Below are 20,215 nucleotides of genomic sequence, written 5' to 3'. Positions count from 1 at the left end.
CTCTTGGGAAGGTCACAACAAAATGTAATTGATGATCCCTTGGTCACTTCCAGCTCTCTAATAACATAACTACCTCCATCACTATAACTGGGGAGGAAGATTAGGACTGTATTTTGAGTCTCCTTGAATGACAAGCAAAGGAATTTAATGGTTTGGTTAGAGGAAGCCAGTGAGAGTTTTTGGTCAGAGGAAGACTGAAAGTTTTGAAAACAGGAATGTGATTCAGGAAGACTAAATCAGTATGTGAAACATACAGCAAACACTAAGTTTTGGCTATTATCATTGTTAATTTGGCACCATTTACAGGGTAGACTAGAGGGAAAAGAACAAATTAACTAGGAGATTTGCAATAATCATACAAGCAGGAGATCAACATGGACCAGAACTCAAATGGTAGTAGTGAGTAACATTTGGGGTCCTGAGGTTGTTTGAATCCCCAGACATTTGTTACCGTAACGCATCTGCTCCAACTTCTTATTTGCTCCCCTTTCCTGGTTCTATTGATTAGTGTTTAGTATCAGGGAGTATTTTGAGCCTGAAAATATTTCTGCTTGAATCACACTGTCAGGTTTTGTAAAGGTTTATTCTATAGCCTGACTCTTGCTAGCTCTGAACTTTCTAGGTAGCCAGTGCAGATTTATACAGATTTAAAATACCACTATATTTTATTAAAATAATTTTCCTAAAAATCATATGAATACTATATATCCATAATGACATTAGAAAACACAGAAAAGTACGTATTTTTAAAAGTCACCCCTAACCCAGACATGACCTCTGTTAATATTTTGCTTGTTTTAATGGCATCAAAGCATATAGGAAGCTTTAAATTCTGATAGTTTTGAGAAGGTGATTTGCTTTGTGGCACTATGATTGGATTCCTTTAACTTTTAATGTGCATAATGTTTCTCCAATTCTCCAGGTAATGACCAGTTCCTCACAGGCAGAGAAGTTCTCTTCTACATTGTGCTCTGCCCCACAGCACCTACTGGCTCAATTTACTTCAAATGAGGAAGCAATGATTAATTTCCCCCAAATTACCTTTTCAACATATCATTCACCTGCTCAAATACCTTTAATAGCCCTCCTCTGCCTAAGAATCACTTTCTAAATCTTCAATCAGATATTCAAGGATCTCCAAAATGTGATTTTATCCAAGCTTATCTGGTTGAAACTCTGCAACAACCAGTCTGGATTTTTAATCCGATGAACATGCCATACTTAACCATGTGTCTTTGCCTCATCTCCCACTCCGGGAATGTCTTTCACACTCTTTGCTATCTATTCAAATCCTATTCATTCTTCCAAAGTCCAGTTCATTGATGGCCTGTACAGAATTTTCTCCAGTCATTTCAACCTATGCTAAATGCTCGCTCATAAGTGTCTAAGAACAGTTAAGCTTAAAATATATTCATTTTAGCACTTAGTAAAATAGTGTCCTGTTCTTTCACTGTTAGCCAGAATATCTTGTAAATGTTTTTCTTGCTGCTCTAAAGTAATTTTTAAGTATGATGAAAGAAGAGACCATGCTCTGTGTCTCTTTTATATCACACTAACGTCTTATAGAGTAGTGAGTAGAGAGTAGACACTCATATACTTGTTTAAATGAGTAAAAATGAACAAACTTAGGATAAACAGCACTTTTATCACCCAACCAACCTGACTATAGCATGAGGGAAACAATAAAGGAGAAAAGAAAGAAATTCTTGAATCAAATAAGGAAAGGATTCTTTTGGGATAGGAAAAGCAGCTTTCCAGTTCAGGGAACTAGATTTTGTGAATGCTTTTTGTTACAGAGCATAGAGCAAGTAACTGGTGAAAAAAAGGCCATAAGCGTGAAAAAAGAGTGAAAATTCTGTTTAAAAAATAGGGATGTACCTAGGGAGAAAGTCTGAACTTAGGAAAGGTAAGCAAGGTTGCAGGGTGAAGAGGGTAAAGGAAAGAATTCTGTATATGCTTTAGGGTTTTTTTAATGTTGCTTTCCAGAAAATTAAACTTTTAAATTGATCCTGGATGCTGAAATTCAATTTTAAAATGCTAAAAAACAAATAAAAATATAAAACCCAACTAAAGGGTCTTGCTTTTCACTTATAGAAAAGTAAGTACAATTAGAATGACATGTCTGTAGAATTTCTTCACAATACAAGATCTGTTCCACAAAAGGCACTCAGATGTGGAACAAAAGCCAACTACGCTCCACAATTCTGGAGTCCCCAGAATCATGCATATCATGGCCACTGGTGATTCAGGTTACTAGTGTAACTAATAAAAATATGTTTCTTACCTCTGTCTTCTCCCTGCTCACCAATAACCCATACTTCTTTGCCTGAAGTCTGTGCCTTCAAAACATTTGTAATGATATACTGTAACCTCTGTGAATCCAGATCGCATCCAATTCCAATCACACGATTTGCAGGAAATGCACTCAGTTTCCATGTCACATAGGTCATGATTTCCACTAAATATTGCATACAAGGTAAAAATGTAAATATTTAAAGAAATATACTTCTAGCCTAGTTCCTAAATGAAATATTTATTATTTCATCAAGTATATTAGAACTTGTATATACTCTTCTTAGGTCCTAAATGCATTATGAAGCATAACATATTTTTAATGTATATTGAGAACACTAACCAGGTTTCAATGTGATTTTACATAACCTTGTTGTTAAATATACATTTTTAAGAGTGGAAAATAGATAACTTCCTAGAGTAGTTAAGCAAGAAGGATGAAAGCTGGGTATATAAAACCAAAAAATAATTTTTTTCATTGATCAAGTTCTCTTTTATATTTATCTTATGCTTAATTCTTAAAGAATTTCTCTCTTTAAATTAAAATACTGATTAATATACCACCACCATGCAGTACAGCATTATCAATAAAACTACAACTATTTTTTTTAAATGCCAAAAGGCTGTCAGGAATTAAAGGGACCTTCAATTAATTACTATAGAAAAACAAGTGAAATGTGTATTATACTCCATATATATATTGGGAACATTAAAAAAATCTGTTCATCAATTTGAGTCTAGTACCACCTAGCTCTTTGGAAAAATTTCTTTTTTAAGTAAAACAATTTCAAAATAATGTAAAATACAAAATGTTAACAATGCACTCTGGCATGCTCACTAACATTCTGACACTTCAGAGTAATAAAAGATCTTTCCTATAAGCCATTGCATCTCTCTCGGGTGTTTAACCATTTTCACACTGAGAAAGGCATAACTAAAAACCTGGAATGCAATAATAATATTACACAAAAAATTGTAACTTGTAACCTTCTAGTTAATGCTAGTCAGGAGAAGTAACTGGTTGACAGGATATGGAAAATACTGCATTGTTCATTATAAGAGCAATTTAACTGAATACTTTAGCTGTCCCTTTATAATCTAGTTTTATGACTTTTAAAGAAATAGCAATTCTAATGATGCACTGGACCATCAAATTAATTTAAAATAAAACCTTGTACCTGGTTGAGATGCAACAAGCAGGACACTGTGTTGACTATAATGTCCCAGAGCTGGGACAAGGGCTCTGAACATATCCACATTGCTCTGCACCACATCAAGGTAGGACTGAGAACTACCCAAGGAGTTGACTGTGAAGATCACCACCTTGGAATGAGCAGAGGCAGACAAATCTAATGAATAAAAAGAAACAGTCTGAGCTCAAGATAAATGTTTAAAGCAAGTTCTTGTTCATGATAGTCAGGTTTTTCATCTCTACAATTAGAGAGCTTTAAGGCACAGCTGCCTCCAGATCAATCTTATCTCCATAGGAAATATACAAAGTTCCTGAGGTTTGCCTCCGGAAGATTAAAAGCAAGAACACATCCCCAGAGAGGAAAGAGAGCAAACAAAATAAAATAAATTACAGGATCCAGAGTCTACAAACAAGGAATTAGGTTTTTATGTAATTCACCATTTTCTTAGGGAAAATAAATAATATGCTATAGGCAGAATACACCTATAATCAATTACATCACTGATTTTTAAACTGTGAGTTTAGGAGTCCTAGAGTTCCTTGAAAGTGACTCCAAGGCTATGTGGGAGGAGTGGGAGTAAGTGGACAGAAAGAAGGCTAGCAGGCACAGCTTCAGGCTGTTTATTTACTTTGACCACTTCAAGCAGCATAGAGCTGTTTGTTTCTGTTCTATTTACTAAGGATTCTACTCCAAAGAGGAAAAAAGTTACTTGAAAATCTTCAAATCAAGGTAAAATGTATTGACTCATTTTTTACTGACTTTTTCTTATACTGAAGCCCAGTGTCTTGGTTTTAGGTTCTTCTAACATGACTTGAATGTAAACAACTGTTATTACTTAGAAAAAGCTGTTCTCAAGAGTTCACTCCTCTGGTTCTCAAGCACGTATGTGCTATTTTACAGCTACATTACTTTCTATTACACAGTGTATTTTACAGTAAGTACATGCTAAAACAGTGGCCAGATAGTATCAGCATCAGAAACAACAAAAAAAATAATAAAGTAACTAGAATGTTTTAAGTTTACTCAACATGTATAAATGATTATTAGCATCCCAGGGAGACTGAATAGATTCCAGGGTGTATACTCTTAATTAAGCCTCTAAGGCCGTTTTTCTAAACAAGTTTCAGAAGGAAACACTTATGCAATGTGTCCCTGGGAAATGTATTATCCAATTCTAGCTCATAATCTAACACAACTGTAGGGGTAGATTCGAAAACTGAAGTCCCAGATTTTAATTATGGCTCTTTGTGAGTCCTCTTAAATAATTCTTACGTTCTAGTGTTCAGAGTAGATGCCTGGTGATGAGTTAAAACCTCAAGAACTGGAAGACTTTAGAACTGAAAGATAAACAGCAAACACTTCCATACCACTTCTATGTGTCAGGTACTGCTCTAAGAGCTTGACATGTATTTACTCATTTAATCTAATCCACAACACACTACGGGGTTAATATCATCCCCATTTTACAGACGAGTAATATGAGGCACAGAGAAGTTAAGTAACTTGCTCAAAGTCATAAAGCTAGTAAGTAGCAGAGCCAGAATTCAAGCCTAGGCAGTTTGGCTTCTGTGTTGTTACACACTATGCTATATTTAGAAACTTAGTCTCACACCCTCATAAAGTTGAGAAAACTGGATTAGGTAGCTTCTCCATATTATTAAACATCAGTGAACAGTTGAACTTACGACTCTACAATTTGGTCCTAACCTATGCTGCCAGGATCATTTCTCTTTTCTTTTCTCCCTTTAGCTTCCTCAACTTTGAATGACTGAAATGCCCTCACTCTCAAGGCTGACTCACAAGTAAACAGAGTAGCAGATGTCTAAAATGATTTCAAAAGTGCAAGAAAAAAGTGCGAGTCCTACTCACAACCCTTTAATCTCTCCACAGACCTGGAGTGGACACCAGGCTTCCGCAAGTTTAAAAAGCACTTTGATGATTCTCACACAAGTGATCAATCTATAACCCATGTTTTAAGAACCAGTGGCTATTTACTTTGCTCCATATGTCAACAACAACTTATTTTTTAATTTGCAACTATCGAACACTTTTTTCCCCAGGTACACACATACACATGCCCATATACAGAAAGATTTATGCTTGTATATGCGTAGACTATTTCTGGAGTGAATCATTAGAAATTGGTTACAAACAGGTTTGAAACACCAGCCCAGCCACTTACTGTGTGACCAAAGCCACAATCTCTCTACGCCATCTATAAAATAAAGTAGAGAAGTAATGGAGTGTGAATATATGTAAGTTATCTAGCATATATTACTCATTCCCTGAAAAAATTGTTATCTATTATTATTATTATGGGATAAGAGATCAACATAATAGTGTCTTCAGCCAGGAAATGATATTATCAAAATAATATCATAGGGTAATTATTCCATTAGCTATGTTTAATGTAAAATAAAATAATCAGGAGAAAGAAAACAAAAACCCTCATATACTGTTGGGAGAGTATAAATTGGTATAATTTAACATATATTTTAAAAACACATACCTTTTGACCCAGTAATTCTACTTTCTCCTATTAGGTAGAGAAGTACACAAAGATTTTCATATTACAATGTTCTCTGCAGCATTATTTGTAATCACAAAAATATAAAAAAAAAAAAAAAACCCTAAATGTCTACCAATGGGAGACAGATATCCATATGATGGAATATTATGAAGCTGTTCAAAGAAATACACAGAGCTATTCAGATCTCTATGTGTTGTTAATAAAGATCTCCAAAAGGATACTGTAAGTTCATCAATAACTTAAACACAGAATTGTCATATGACCTAGCAATTCCACTTCTGGGCACATACTTAAAAGAACTGAAAAGAGGTGTCCAAACAGATACTTGTACATAAATGTTCATGGCAGCACTACTCACAATAGCAAAAAGATGCAATCCAAATGTACATCAACTGATAGATAAATGGATAAATAAAATGTGGCATATCCATAATTCAGAATGTTATTCAGCCATAAAAAGGACTGACGTACTGATACATGCTACAATATGGATGAACTTAGAAAACATCATGCTAAGTGCAAGAAGCCAGACACAAACGGCCACACACTGTATAATTCCATTGAAATGAAATATATGAAGAGGCAAATCCATAGAGCAGGTTAGTGACTGCCAGGGCCCGGGGAGGGGGAAAATGGGGAGTGACTGCTTGATGTGTACAGGGCTTCCTTTTGGAGTGATGAAAATGTTCTGGAACTAGATAGTGGTACCAGTTGCAAAACACTGTGAATGTATTAAACGTTACTAATGGTAAATTTATGTTATATGTATTTTAGCACAATAAAAAAAGGGATAAAAATGTTAAGTCAAAAAACAAGTACAGAACCAGTTTCGCCAATCTGACTCCTGAGGCAACTACTCTTAACAATTTCTTAGTATTCTCCAGATTTAGTCTATGCACACAGTTTGTTTATGTATGTACAGTATGTAGATTTACAGGCTTATATATACATATGTATATCCCTCCCCAAAGTATTAGAGTAGCTATTTTTTAAAAATCCAAATGGAACAAAGTACAACTCTAGGATGATCAGTCAGTTGCAATCACCAATGCTTGTCATGACGGGGCATTACTAAAATTTCCAAATGAGCTTAATTTCCCAAAATTATTCATGTACTTCTTCATATCAGAGACCATATATTTATGAGATGTTCGTTAACATTATATTTTAAATTACTTCATGTAATAGTAATTAAGTGTTATCAGGAATGTACAACCAAAGTTAACAAGGGGAACGTGAAAGCTGCCCCAATATAGTGCTCATTCATTCAAAACACCTTACTTGGTGGCAAGCACCATGCCATATACACCTACTCCAAGGATTCTATTCTTGCAATTATCTGAAATAATAGTCATTGATAGTTAATGAGACACATAGGAAGAAACAATTTCCTCAGGTCCTAAATAGCCTCACAACCCCTAGGGTCCATGTACTAAAGTCTCCTGGAGTGATCTGCAAGAATTAAAAGGTCCCTTAAGAACTTCAGGACCTGGAAATAACAGGCACAGGAGAATATCCAGCTCCCCAAGGGATCCTCTATACGAGGCCTACAAAAGGATCATTAAAGCAACTATTGCACCCTTTCCAGAGAAGGAAAATAAATCCATTGTATCCTACAGAGATCCAGAGGCTTGCCAGAATTATTACACCCAATTTTTATACCCAATAGGTATAATTTCAACTTTTTTGACCCACTGTGGTTCTTAGTATATACAGGTTTGTGAAACCATATGTCTTGACATTTTATTTGGAAAATGTGGTCAAGGATACAGGAGACCTGAGTAAGGAAAGGCAAAGAAAAGCTAAGCAACTATACATATTACAACCTGACTCTAGCTATAACCTGGCTTTGGAAGACTAAACTCTCTAGTTCAGTGGTCTTCCAGCATTTTTTTTGATCATGCATCCTGGTAATAAAATATTTTTAAGCTTACATCCCAAAATATGGTATTTATACCTACATATACATATCTGTACTAACATATTATGTAAATTATTAACTATATGCACATTTTTAAATTTAAAAGGTCAAATAAAAATTACTTTTTTAACATTATAAATTGTATTTAACATTATAAATTGTATTTATTAATGGTACAAAACCCCTTTTTGTTCTTATTAAAACTTATTTTAACAATATATTTTTAGTGAAAGCAATGTGAATTGAATTAAAAAAAATCTCGGTTTAGCACTCTGCTATACACCAAGAGGTAGGTATTAATTCCCACCTTACAGATAATAAAACTGAACTTTGAGAAATTATATAATCCGACAAATGTAAGAGCTATTATGTAGCAGAGATAGTGTGCAAACCTCCATCTATCTAACTCTAAAATCAGTGTTCTTAACCAGTATGTTATGAAAAAGGAAACAATCAGAAAAAACAAATTTATACTAAGGTATAAGCCAGGGACCAAGAATAAACCCTTGTAAACAATCTGAATGTTATTTGTTTATCTGACTCTTTTTAACATAATTAGTTGCAGTCTCTGCATGACTTTGGGTAGATCCTTTAATTTATATGAATCTTAGTTTCCCAATATGTAAAATGAGGGATGTAGACTAAATGATCTTTACGGTGCTTTCAGCATTAAAATTCTAGGACTCTAGACAGAGCAAAAGGATTTTTAGGGCAGAGAAACTACTCTGTATGACACTATAATGGTAGATACATGTCATAGATTTGTCACACCCATAGAATATACAAAGCCAAGAGTGAACTCTAAACTATGGATGATAATCATGTTGGTAGGTACATCAATTGTACCACTCAGGTAGGGAATATGGACAATGCAGAGGCTATGCATGGGTCGGGGCAGGGGATAACAGGAAATCTCTGTACCTTCTTCTCAATATTACTCTGAGCCTAAAACTGCTCTAAAAAATAAAGTCTACAAAAAAATTCTGGGACTGAAATATAGGAGCAAACAAGGCAAAAATCTTTAAAGCAGAATAACCAGACCTTTGCTGATCTCCACGTTAGGCAGGCTGAAGATGTCAAGATCCATCATCCCTTCTTTAGTCCCTTCTGAGAGGTCTAAAAGGACCAGTTTGTCTGCAATGCCCTGTACAATAAGAAAAAGAACAGCATTACACTGGACATGGCCAGTTACTCAGTTTAAATTCATTCAGAAGTGAGAGCTAAGCGAGAATGAATGCATAGGCCTCATGTGCTGTCTTACAAAGGAAAAGTAACACAACAGCAGTAAAAGAGACATGAAAGCAAGAAAATATTACGCACTTGAATAATGTGATCATTTAGGTGTAACTAAAAACTGGGATCTAACAGGGCTTAAGTCAGAAGTCACAGACTGCAGGTTTGTTTTGAGGGGATAATGAGTAATAAAGATTATATGGTGCACTCAATACATTTGCTATTGTTCTTGAGTTTATATTTCCATTTTAGGTCATAATTTCTATTCTGAAAGAATTGAGTGACTTTTTGGGTTTCTTTTAGCACCTCATTTCTAGCATGAAAATCAACACTAATGCCAAGTTTCCCTTGAAAAAAGAGATAATAGTCATAGAGCTAAAATAAAACCCAATTATCATGCACCTCTCTCCCCAGAGATCTCACAGAAAATATTCCACATGCCTGTAGACGGCTCCCTGGATGTCATGGTGGGCTGATCATAAACGACAGGATGGAAACTCCTAAGAGTCGGTTTACCTTTGTGGAAGTCCTTTTTCCAAAGTAGTAAGGGATATAAGCATCTCTCCTATCTTAGGGTGCAGGGGCAAGACCACCCAGGGATCTACTAGACTATGAAGCAGGAAGTGTACAAGTTAAGAAAACAACTCAGCTATACTACTTACTAACTCTGTAACACCAGGCAAATCACTGAACTCGGTCTTATTTATGGAGTCATGAGGATTTACTGAGATGCAGTGCTGGCAGAGAGCAGTCCTCTCTATATTGCACCTATTAATTTTATTAATGCTAACCACATTCATAAGAGAAATGCAGAGAAAACTATGAGTTACCATTTTTCATTTATCAGACATGCAAAGATCCCAAAGTTTAATAACAGCAGTACAGGAAAATAGGTATTTTCATACACTGTGGGTATGAGAATAAGCTTGTACAATTGATACAGGGGGTAATGTGACAATTTCTATCCAAATTTAAAAACACAATAAATCCTTTAATCCATCAACGTCATTTGTAGAAATTATCCTACAAGTTTATTAGTACATATGTAAAATAATACGTGTAAAGATATTCAGAAGACTAGAAACAACCTAAATGTCTATCACTAACAACTACAACCACAAGGAGGCGTGTAACATAGTTGCTTAGAGTAGAGCTTCTCAAGCTTTAAGGGATCACCATTTACTAGATCAGTGATGCACATGGATCACCTGGGATTTTGTTAAAATATAGATTTAATTCCTTAGATCTGGAGTAGGGCCTGATATTATGTATTTCTCATAAGATCTCAGATAATGCCAATGCCATACATTGGATAGTAAGGATCTAGAATGCAAGCTCTGTAAATAGATTGCCTAGCTTCAAACCCTGGCTCCTTTTATTAATAGTGTGACTTTGGCAAGTTGGATAACCTCCCTATGCCCTGGTTTCTTCATCTGTAAAATGACAGTAATGATAGTACCTAAGCCATAAGGTTGTTGTAAAAATGAATCAAGTATTTAGACGAGTGCCCACCTCCTAGTAAGCATTTAGTAAAGGTTACTTACTGCTGCTACCACCACAACTACTGCTACTATGACTACTACTGCACTACTTGAATATTATTGCACCACTTGAATATTGCACTTTGTACAAAAATATTTATGTTTAAAAGGAAAAATGGGAAAAATTTTCTATCTAGACAGTTCACAGACAAAGAAATACTGTTAGTGGGGTCTCGGAAGTTCAAGCCAGTGACCGGAGGCTGCGGCTAGCAAAATCCTGCAAAAATGTCTCTGTACCCATCTCTTGAAGATCTGAAGTGGAGGAGGGTGTAGCTCAAGTGGTCGAGCGCATGCTTAGCATGCACAAGGTCCTGGGTTCAATCCCCAGTACCTCCTCTAAAAATAAATAAATAGACCTAATTACCTCCCCCTCCAAAAAAAAATTTAAAAAAAAAAGTCTTGAAGACCTGAAGGTAGACAAAGTGATTCAGGCTCAAATTGCCTTTTCTGCAAACCCTGCCAACCCAGCAATTTTGTCTTGAGGCTTCGGCTCCCATATCTCAGGATGGAAATCTCTATCTTAAACTGTATCCTGAGCTCTCTCAGTACATGGGCCTGAGTTTAAATGAAGAAGAAATATGTGCAAATATGGGCATGGTCCCTGGAGCACCAATTCAGGGGCAGATGGTAGCAAGACCTTCCAATATGAAATATATGGTGGCTCCTATAACTGGTAATGATGTTGGAATCCACAGAGCAGAAATTAAGCAAGAGATACGTGAAGTCATTTTGTATAAGGATCAAGATGGAAAAATTGGGTTGGGCTCAGTCTTAAATCAATAGATAATGGTTTACTTGTTCAGCTAGTCCAGGACAATTCCCCAGCCTCACTGGTTGGTCTGAGATTCGGGGACCAGGTGCTCCAGATCAACAGGGAGAACTGTGAGGGCTGGAGCTCCGACAGGGCACACAAGGTGCTCCAACAGGCCTTTGGAGAGAAGGTGACCGTGACCATTTGTGACAGGCCCTTTAAATGAACAATCACCATGCAAAAGGACAATATCAGACATGTCGGCTTTATCTTTAAAAACGGGAAGATAATATCCATAGTGAAAGACAGTTCTGCAGCCAGAAACGGGCTTCTCACAGAACACAACATCTGCAAGGTCAACGGGCAGAAAGTCATTGGACTGAAGGACTCTCAAATCGCAGGCATACTGTCAACAGCTGGGAGTGTAGTTACCGCTATAATCATGCCTGCTTTTATCTTTGAACGTATTATTAAACGGATCGCCCCGAGCATCATGAAGAGCCTGATGGATCACACCATTCCTGAGGTGTAAGAGTCACCGCACAGCGATGCTCGCTGAACTTCTCCAGTTTACTTCCTTGGAAACTTAACTTCATATTATGCACACAAAGCTTTCTAGGAGCCAGAGAGCACATGCTGCATGAGGACCTTCTGTCTTACAGTAGGGCTGGGAATCTTACTGTTTGATCTGATATCTTGTTCAGACTTCAAGACAGTTGTAGCCTCATCCTGGTTTTACAGATGTGAACACTTTGAAGATTTACTGACTGTCGTAGGCTAGTTTCTTTACTGGAAGCCTGATGCTTTTGCAAGCCCCGTGATTAAGATGATTGATACAGACTCAGTTTTTTTGTTAGAATCAATCACCTTTATCTTAGGAATCAAGTAGTGCTGTTCACATTACTTTAGTTCTATGGTATATCTGCATTTTTATCGTGTTACCATAGTACATTTAGAATGATTACTTTTCTTTTTAGTTCTGTGTGTAAAACACCAATTAAGAAACACTGGTTCCATTCCAGGTAAGCATTATACAGTGTTTGTAGCTTGCAAGAAAGCGTGTTGATTATCATTAAATTTTAACTACCTTCACTTAACATGCTTGAACTGTCGCCTTAACTACCTTATGCATCTAGAATGAAAGCCAAAATACAACTATTGCTACCTCTCTAAAGCCCACGTGCGGTCCTGCGTTCCGCTGAGACGCACAGCGCCCAGAGTAGAGCAGCGCCCCAAGCAGCGCACGGCACAGAGGGAGCGCAGCGCGGCTGCGGGGCTGCGCTGGAGCCTTTCTAGTCATCGTGCGATGCGGCCTTCTTTCTTCCAAGAGTTACTGCTATCACTTTCTGAGAAATGAATCACCGTGTATTTAATGTAAAAAGTCTTGTACTAAATGGATAAACTTTGACTCCCTTTTTTCATTTGTAGATTAAGTGGGCTAATATCGAATTTTGGCATTTACATGTAACATGTAACCTAGCTGCTTTGGGATGATCTTAGAATGTTTTCCTGGTAATTTGTTCCATTTCCTGATACCTCCCTGCAAACAAAATGGCAGTGACACTTTATCCTGATTTTTTTCCCCTTCTTTTTGGTTTATGCCTATTGTTTTAATTAAAAATGTATAAATAAAGTTTAAAAAAAAGAAATCCTGATAGACTTCTAACAGTTAAAGAAATATGACTTTAAGGGGCCTTCTTATACTTACCAAAAACAAATAAAATGGATAAAACTCAGTATACTGCCAGGGATGTCAAAACTCAGGCTGATGGGCACGTTGTTATTAGCAGCATAAACTAGTTCTGCCTTTCTGAAGAGTAATCTAGCAATATGTAATAAGTACCGTAAAAACCATCCAAACCCTCTGACTCACTAGTACTATTTCTGAGATTATGTACACCTAAAAGAAAATTCAGACAAGAAAATAAGCAACTTGTAAGGCAATGTTCATACATTCTATTTAGTAGCAAAAGAACTGCAAACAATTCAAATTCCAATTAAGAAGAGTGCATTCAGATGGTGGAGGAAATGAAACTATAGTATGTCAAAAGTTAGCATATACTGTTCTGAACAGCCAGGTTTTAAAATCGTCTAGCTCCCTGGATACAATTTTATTATTCAATTAATGAAGTAGAACCTACCTCCAAGACACATGTGATCTTAAATATAAAAGGAAGAATTTAGATGGCAAACAATCAAATTTGAATAGAAAATAAAGCCAAACGCCAATTACCAAATAAACATATAGAGGGAAAGTTCGTCTATTCTGGGCTACATCCCTCAAATGACACAGACATGCTATTACCAAAATACTGGGCCCTGGAGGGTCTTGTGAACCTCTCTGGAGAGGGATTTAAGCCTTTCTGAAAATAATTTATACAGAAAAGATCTAGTAAAAAGGACTGATGGAAAAATTAGCAAATCTCAAACTAGTGGAAAATACCAAATCAGGAACTATGATCCTAAAAGAAAGTGGAGCAATTACACAAGAAAAGGCAACTGTTTTAAAAAATGCTAATTTTAGAAAGAGCTAAATTAAGTATTATATTAAATAAAGAGTTTAATTAAAGCAGCATGACTCAGAAAACAAAAAAGAATTTGTGACTAAGTCAGATGAATGTCAAGTTGAGGTTTCTCTTGGATTAGGATGATGAGCCCATTGTTCAAAACACATTTTCAAAGCCTACTCCATGACTAACTACTAATTAAGAAGCAACATTACTGATGAGAGCTTTCAGCTATTTTTTGTCAACTTACTAAATATATTTTAAGGCAAAATGAGGTTTTCCCACATGACAAAAGGAAGCCATTATTTCTTGTGTATTAAACAGAAACTGCCTAAGTGTAGCAATATGACAGATGTATTTATTATAACCACTATGCTTACATACCTTTGCTGAAGTTGCTAACGTGCAGGCAATTCCCAGTTCTCCACCTCCAATCACAGTAATTTTATTGACTGTTTTATTCTCATAATTTGCCCAGTTCTTTGAATTTATATCTGAGACACCTAGCAAGAAAAATGGATTATCATGAGAATCTAAAAATAATATCAAAAATCTTTTCAGCATCTTAAAAAAAATACACCAAACTTCAATAACTTGGACAGAAAGCATGGTATGAGGCACTCCATAATAGGCACTCAAAAATACTGCTGGACAAATGAAATGCAAGAAAGACAGGAATCTCATATTAAATATTCTAATAAATAGAGGCTACCATTTAAAAAAGAAAATATCTTTCCAAACATTCAAAAATTATATGACTCTAAAAAAATAGGATTTCCATAATTCTGAAAAACACTGTGATTCTTACTGCTCTAGTCTATAATGCAAAAAAATGTTTAACACTTACTAAATTTTGCAAGCATAGGTATTCTGCTTTATCCTCAATGAGAAACAATGAGAATCATAGGTTTTTTGGTCCAATATACTGAATGAGGCAAAAAGTCACATAAAACATATAATGAAAAAGGTTTGGAATCATTATATATATATCAAGTGGTTTTGAACAAAACATGAATTATTTTGTCTGTCAGTATAAAAGTAATCTTTTACATTTTAAGAAACCATATTCATTGGAACTGTATGGTAATACCCCATGATAAACTTACACGAATTTTTGATTCAACACAGATATGTACATATACTACAAGTATGTATTTATTTATAGAAATCAAGTAGTAGAAGTAAAAGATATTAGTGAGAAATTGTAAACGCATAGCTCTCTGCTTAATAAAAACACAAACCTTCAGTGATTTTTGCAATATAGGCTAGCAAGTCCACCTGCCGTGCCTCGTCAGATGATGATAAAGCATACAGGGGAAGTTCCTCTTGAAACTTGGCAATCATTTCTTTAATTAATCCAACAATGACAGATTTAGGCTGCAGAACATACACAAAGGTAAAAGTTACGCAAAATTTTTCCTAAAGAATACTACCTTGTTAACCTATACATTGTTACAGGATTAGCCAAAAGTATTGCTTCATGGTCTCATTTTTCGAAAACCACCATACAAATTATGTGATACTTTTCACTGTTTTAATACTTTTAACTGAAAAATTACTTAATTCTTTTAACTGAAAAATAAAGGGAGAAATGCTAAATCCACATCTCAAAAAAGTGAGAAAATAGCATGCATATGCGTACTAGCAGAGCACCTACATTTGGGAATGGCCTTGTCTGTCTTTTTTTAACTTTTTATTTTGAAATAATTGCAGACTTACAGAAAAGTTGCAAAAAATAGTACAAAGAATTTCCATATATTCTTCACCCAGATCACTCAAATGTTAACATTTTATCACATTTGCTTTCTTAGTCCCTTTTTCTCTATTTTCTGAACCAATTGAGAGTATACTGAAGATATGATACCCCTACACATCCAAATACTTCAGCATATATTTCCTAAAAGGAAAAGCAAAACAAAACAGACATTCTCCTATATAACTATTATCAAATCAGAAAATTAATACTGATTAAAGTATTTATCTAATCCAGTACTGTTTCTTTTAATTTAACTGGTTAAGCAATTTTAGTGAAATTCACTTAATCTCTCTGAGCATCAGTATCATCAACACAATGTAACTAATAAATTCCAATAAATATGAGAAACAAATGAGCTAATGTATGCAAATCATATGTTGAGAGTATAAATATGTTTATTATTATTATTATTAGGAATAGTGGCTTGCTCATTTTAAAAATTGCTTAATTTCTCAGAATCTGGGTTTTACTATTTATAACTTGAGAGGATGAGGCCATTAGAATAAAAAATTCAAAAGCAGACAACATAATGTGTGAAGTTCTCAAGTATAAGAAAATTTGGGGAGATGGTTATTGTGGCAAATTGGAAACAGTATACCATATCGTCATTCAAATTCTTATCAAGAATAAAACAAAACAAAGCAAAACAAAACCACTGTGCTGTTCAAAATTCTACAGGCCTAATGGAGCACACTGTATCTCTTGGGGAAAATGTCTGGCATCTTTGGCCTAGACAACCTCTAGATTCCTTTTAGCTCCAAAACTCTATATAATTCCAACTGCATGTGGAACTTAAAGTTAATGTAGTACTTTTAAATAGGGTCATTTAAATAATATAATGTCTTCTTAACACAAGTTTTAGCTTATAATAAAGAGGTTCAGAATAGTAAACGAAATCAATACTGTCTGAACCGAAATTAAGCACAACCTCAACTAGATTATAAGACTATATACTAAACAAACAAAATTATGCAAAGAGATGCCAAAAAAAACCAGAAAGAGGAAACAGGAAGGATGAATTCCCCCAACAGGACACAGATGTTAAAATGCTGTTAAACGACAGGTTTGTTTTTTTTTAAAAAAGGGGAGTAAAAATGGATGAAAGAGATAAACAGACAATTCAAAAAAGAAGAAACATGTGATAAACAAATATATGAAAAAAGATTTCAATTTCTCAAATAACCAAACAACTAAACATTAAGACATCATTTTTGTCCTTCCAGCTGACAAATTTTTATTATGCCCTATTCATCACATCTAACTGGCAATCTTATTATTTAAATCACTAAGTAATGCAAATAATATACAAGTTCATAAACTAAAAGGTCAATGTTTCCCCACCTAAACTCCTCTACTGACAATTTGGTATATCTTTCTTTCTTTTTCTATTTCTTTTTCTTCTTCTTTTAAAAAGCTTTATACATATGAAAAATATAGAAAACCATAAAACAAAATGATATGCATTCACAATTACACACTTTTTTACAGGATGTATATAAAATAAGAAGTGATAATCCTAATGTCATCCTTTACTTCAACCTCACTCATCTCTGACATATCCCTGTCCTCCTGTCTTACAAATTTCTGGGTACATACACATGTATTATAATATCCTTTCACAAAAGTTTTACTTACTTACAGAAATGAGAGCACACTTTACATCCTTCTAAGTAAATGAACCATAGAGATAAGAAAAGTTTGTATTGTTTTAATGACAATGTCTTCTGTTAGGGCAAGGGTACTTAAAACCGGTACCCTCTACACTAATCTTTATTGATGATAGAATTACAACATTTTGTCTACCTCTTGGAGGCCAACTTGGGAATATATAAGAATTTTTAAACTTTGATCGAATAATTCCATTCCTAGAGGTTTATCATTGGGAAATTATTAAAGATTTATAAGATATACACATTTATATTTATATGTATTTATATATAAGGATGCTCATTATCAAATTTCTAACAGGGCATTTTATAAATATATAATGTAATATTTTACACTGGATCATCAGGCAACCAATAAAAACCATCTGTTTTAAAAATATTGTTTAATGTGGGAAAATGCTCCATAATGATAGATGAAAAATTACAGAATACAAAACTGCATAATTATGAGGACTTGTAAAACACATAAACTACAGTTATATGCATCATTGTGGGATTTTTAAAACTTAAAACTTAATGCTCAGTTAAAACAAAGCATGTAATAGAAGATTACATGCAGTGATTCAATTTATATACAGGTTAAAAAAGAGGAAAAAGTATAAATAAATACATGTATTATGTATTTTTACCAGGGAGGGACTAGGAAATAATGCCCCAATATTTTGCTAGTAGCTTTTTATTTGCCTTATCAAACAGCAGGGACTATAAACAGACAGGGAGCAAACAATGGTTGGCTCCCAGACCTGGAGAGAGCAGCTTCATGCCGTCATCAGGGTTCTGGGGCTTGGGTGACCCCAGGGAGCTCAATTTCAAATTACTTCTAAAGACCATATGAAGAATATCACTGAAAGAAAATTAAGTAACTTATTTGTACCATTAGGATCAAAGATAAACATTCAAAAAAACAGAAACTTTTAAAAGAAAATACATATTGATCTTACATGGCTCCAGCTTTGGAGATAGGGCAAGTATATTCTGCCTTGAGCATCCACATGTTTTCCAACTGAAATTCTCATATTTGCAGTTGGCTTTAGGAAGCAAATGGGGGGAGCAAAAGGGTGAGAATCCAGAATCCACAAACGAATTGGTATGTTATATGTATTACCTATTTGAGACAAAATAAACAAACACATCTTCAAATAATAATGAAGCACACACATTGTATTTATGGCATAGGTGGCCTTTTAAGACACGTAGTCTAGTCAAGTTTATTGATAACTTGAGGACTATTTCTCTATTTTCATCCATATTCAGATTGGAAATATGTTCCCATTAAAGCACCAGCATAACATTTACAGAAACTTAGTTAAGACAATGGCCAGCTCATTCAATTCAATTCAATATATATTTATAGAACCTACTGTGCTAGGAGTTGGGGATACAACATCTTCTCTACATAACCTTTTTTGCTCCACCCAAGCAGAGCTATTGCACCTTTCTTGAAAGGTAATGGACACTCTTATTTTTATACTTATTCTGCATTGAAGTTATCTGCCTACAAGTCTGTTTCTCCTTTTACACTGTGAACTTCTGGGGATAATTATGTATTGCTCATTTCTATGTCCCCTGCACCAAGTATAGTGCCTAACAAACTGGCTGCTCAATAAAAGTTTCTTATATAACTAAGAACAAATGAATGAATAAATGAACAAATGAATGAATGAGCAAAGATGAATTTGATATTGGCCCTCAAGTTGCTCATTAATTGCAGATACTATAACGTAACATACAAGCTGGGTTAGATACATAGAGCTTAGAGCTGAAAATGACCTCAGTAGTCACTTTCTCCAGTGGTTTTTAAATTTTACAGTACTGAGATAGGAACCCAAGTGAAGGCTCTTCCATGTTCATGTACCATATAACCGCAAACCATGTACAATGGAACCACGTAAGGCATGCTAACTGAGAGCCAAAATCTCTGACTGCTTTGGTCTACAGAAAGCCCAAAGTTAAACCTAATATAAGTGCAAAAATTCACCTTAAATTAGAAATCTGACCAATTATCCTAGCCATTCTATTGTATCTCCCAATATTTATTCCTGCTTTCATAGTTTTATTGCATATATCTTTCACTGTATTTAAGAACATGTCCTCTTAGGAGAGTGGAATGCCTAGGTTCAATTCCTAGTTCCACACATTATTAGCTATATGATTTTAGGCAAGTTACTTAACTTCTCTGTGCCTCAACTCCTTCCTCTATAAAATGGGAAGAATAAAAGCTCCTAACTCACAGGGTTGTTGTGAGGATAAAATTAGTTAAGGTATGTAAAATGCTTAGAACAGTACATGACATGGTAAATAGACCATGACAGGTTGGCAATTTTTTTTTTGCATTCTCAACTTTATTCACCATTCTAGTGATGGCTCCTCTGTACAGTGAAGGAAAGAGTACCCCCACCAGGGGAGTGGAGAGACAGTGAAGACAGGACTTGGTCGGCAGTGAAGATTAAGAGGATAACTAAAGACTGACAACCACAAAACAAGGAAGCCAGCAGTGGCCCTTCCAAGTCTCAAGGACCCAGAGAGGGTTCCAGAGCCCTTAAGGACCTAACAGTACAGTGGCAACTTTCACAACTTACCTCAAACCCATTTTGGAAATAAGCAAGGTATAAATAAAAATAGTTTTCCTTTCCACTGCAATCTTTTTCTTACTAAGGAAATCCTCTACTTTTTTCATCTTGCTCTCTCCTCCCCTAAGCACAATGATACTCAGCTCTGTCTGCATATCAGAAACACTTAAGGAACTCTGAAACATACCAACATCCAGGCCACTGCCCCAAAGTTTCTGCTTCAATGGGAAGAGTCTGGACAACATTTTTAAAAA

General features: G+C 35.1%; 1 protein-coding gene and 1 pseudogene across 6 annotated transcripts in view; one reads left to right on the top strand and one right to left on the bottom strand.

Annotated features, from left to right (window-relative positions):
• Positions 1–20,215, bottom strand: part of UEVLD (UEV and lactate/malate dehyrogenase domains) — a 44,293-nt gene that overhangs the window by 9,624 nt on the left and 14,454 nt on the right. For 3 of the 6 annotated variants that reach the window (XR_010383385.1, XM_010987458.3, XM_010987459.3), the window contains 6 exons: positions 18,333–18,496; positions 15,210–15,345; positions 14,353–14,471; positions 8,978–9,080; positions 3,471–3,641; positions 2,285–2,458 (listed from right to left, as the gene is read on the bottom strand). Coding sequence is in view for 4 of the 6 variants with exons in the window: in XM_010987458.3 (XP_010985760.1) it covers positions 2,285–2,458; positions 3,471–3,641; positions 8,978–9,080; positions 14,353–14,471; positions 15,210–15,345; positions 18,333–18,496 (867 nt within the window). In the remaining 2 variants the exon portion in view is untranslated. Of the gene's footprint in view, positions 1–2,284; positions 2,459–3,470; positions 3,642–8,977; positions 9,081–14,352; positions 14,472–15,209; positions 15,346–18,332; positions 18,497–20,215 lie in introns of those variants that run through there. The other 3 variants (XM_031459908.2, XM_064492516.1, XR_004139247.2) reach the window with 2 other exon arrangements.
• LOC105095332 (syntenin-1-like) lies at positions 9,660–11,993 on the top strand (annotated as a pseudogene).

Source organism: Camelus dromedarius, chromosome 12, assembly GCF_036321535.1.
Source record: "Camelus dromedarius isolate mCamDro1 chromosome 12, mCamDro1.pat, whole genome shotgun sequence".
In the NCBI taxonomy this organism is placed as follows: domain Eukaryota; kingdom Metazoa; phylum Chordata; class Mammalia; order Artiodactyla; family Camelidae; genus Camelus; species Camelus dromedarius.
Note: the sequence above shows the minus strand (reverse complement) of the source record. Positions and strands in the feature narration are given on the sequence as shown.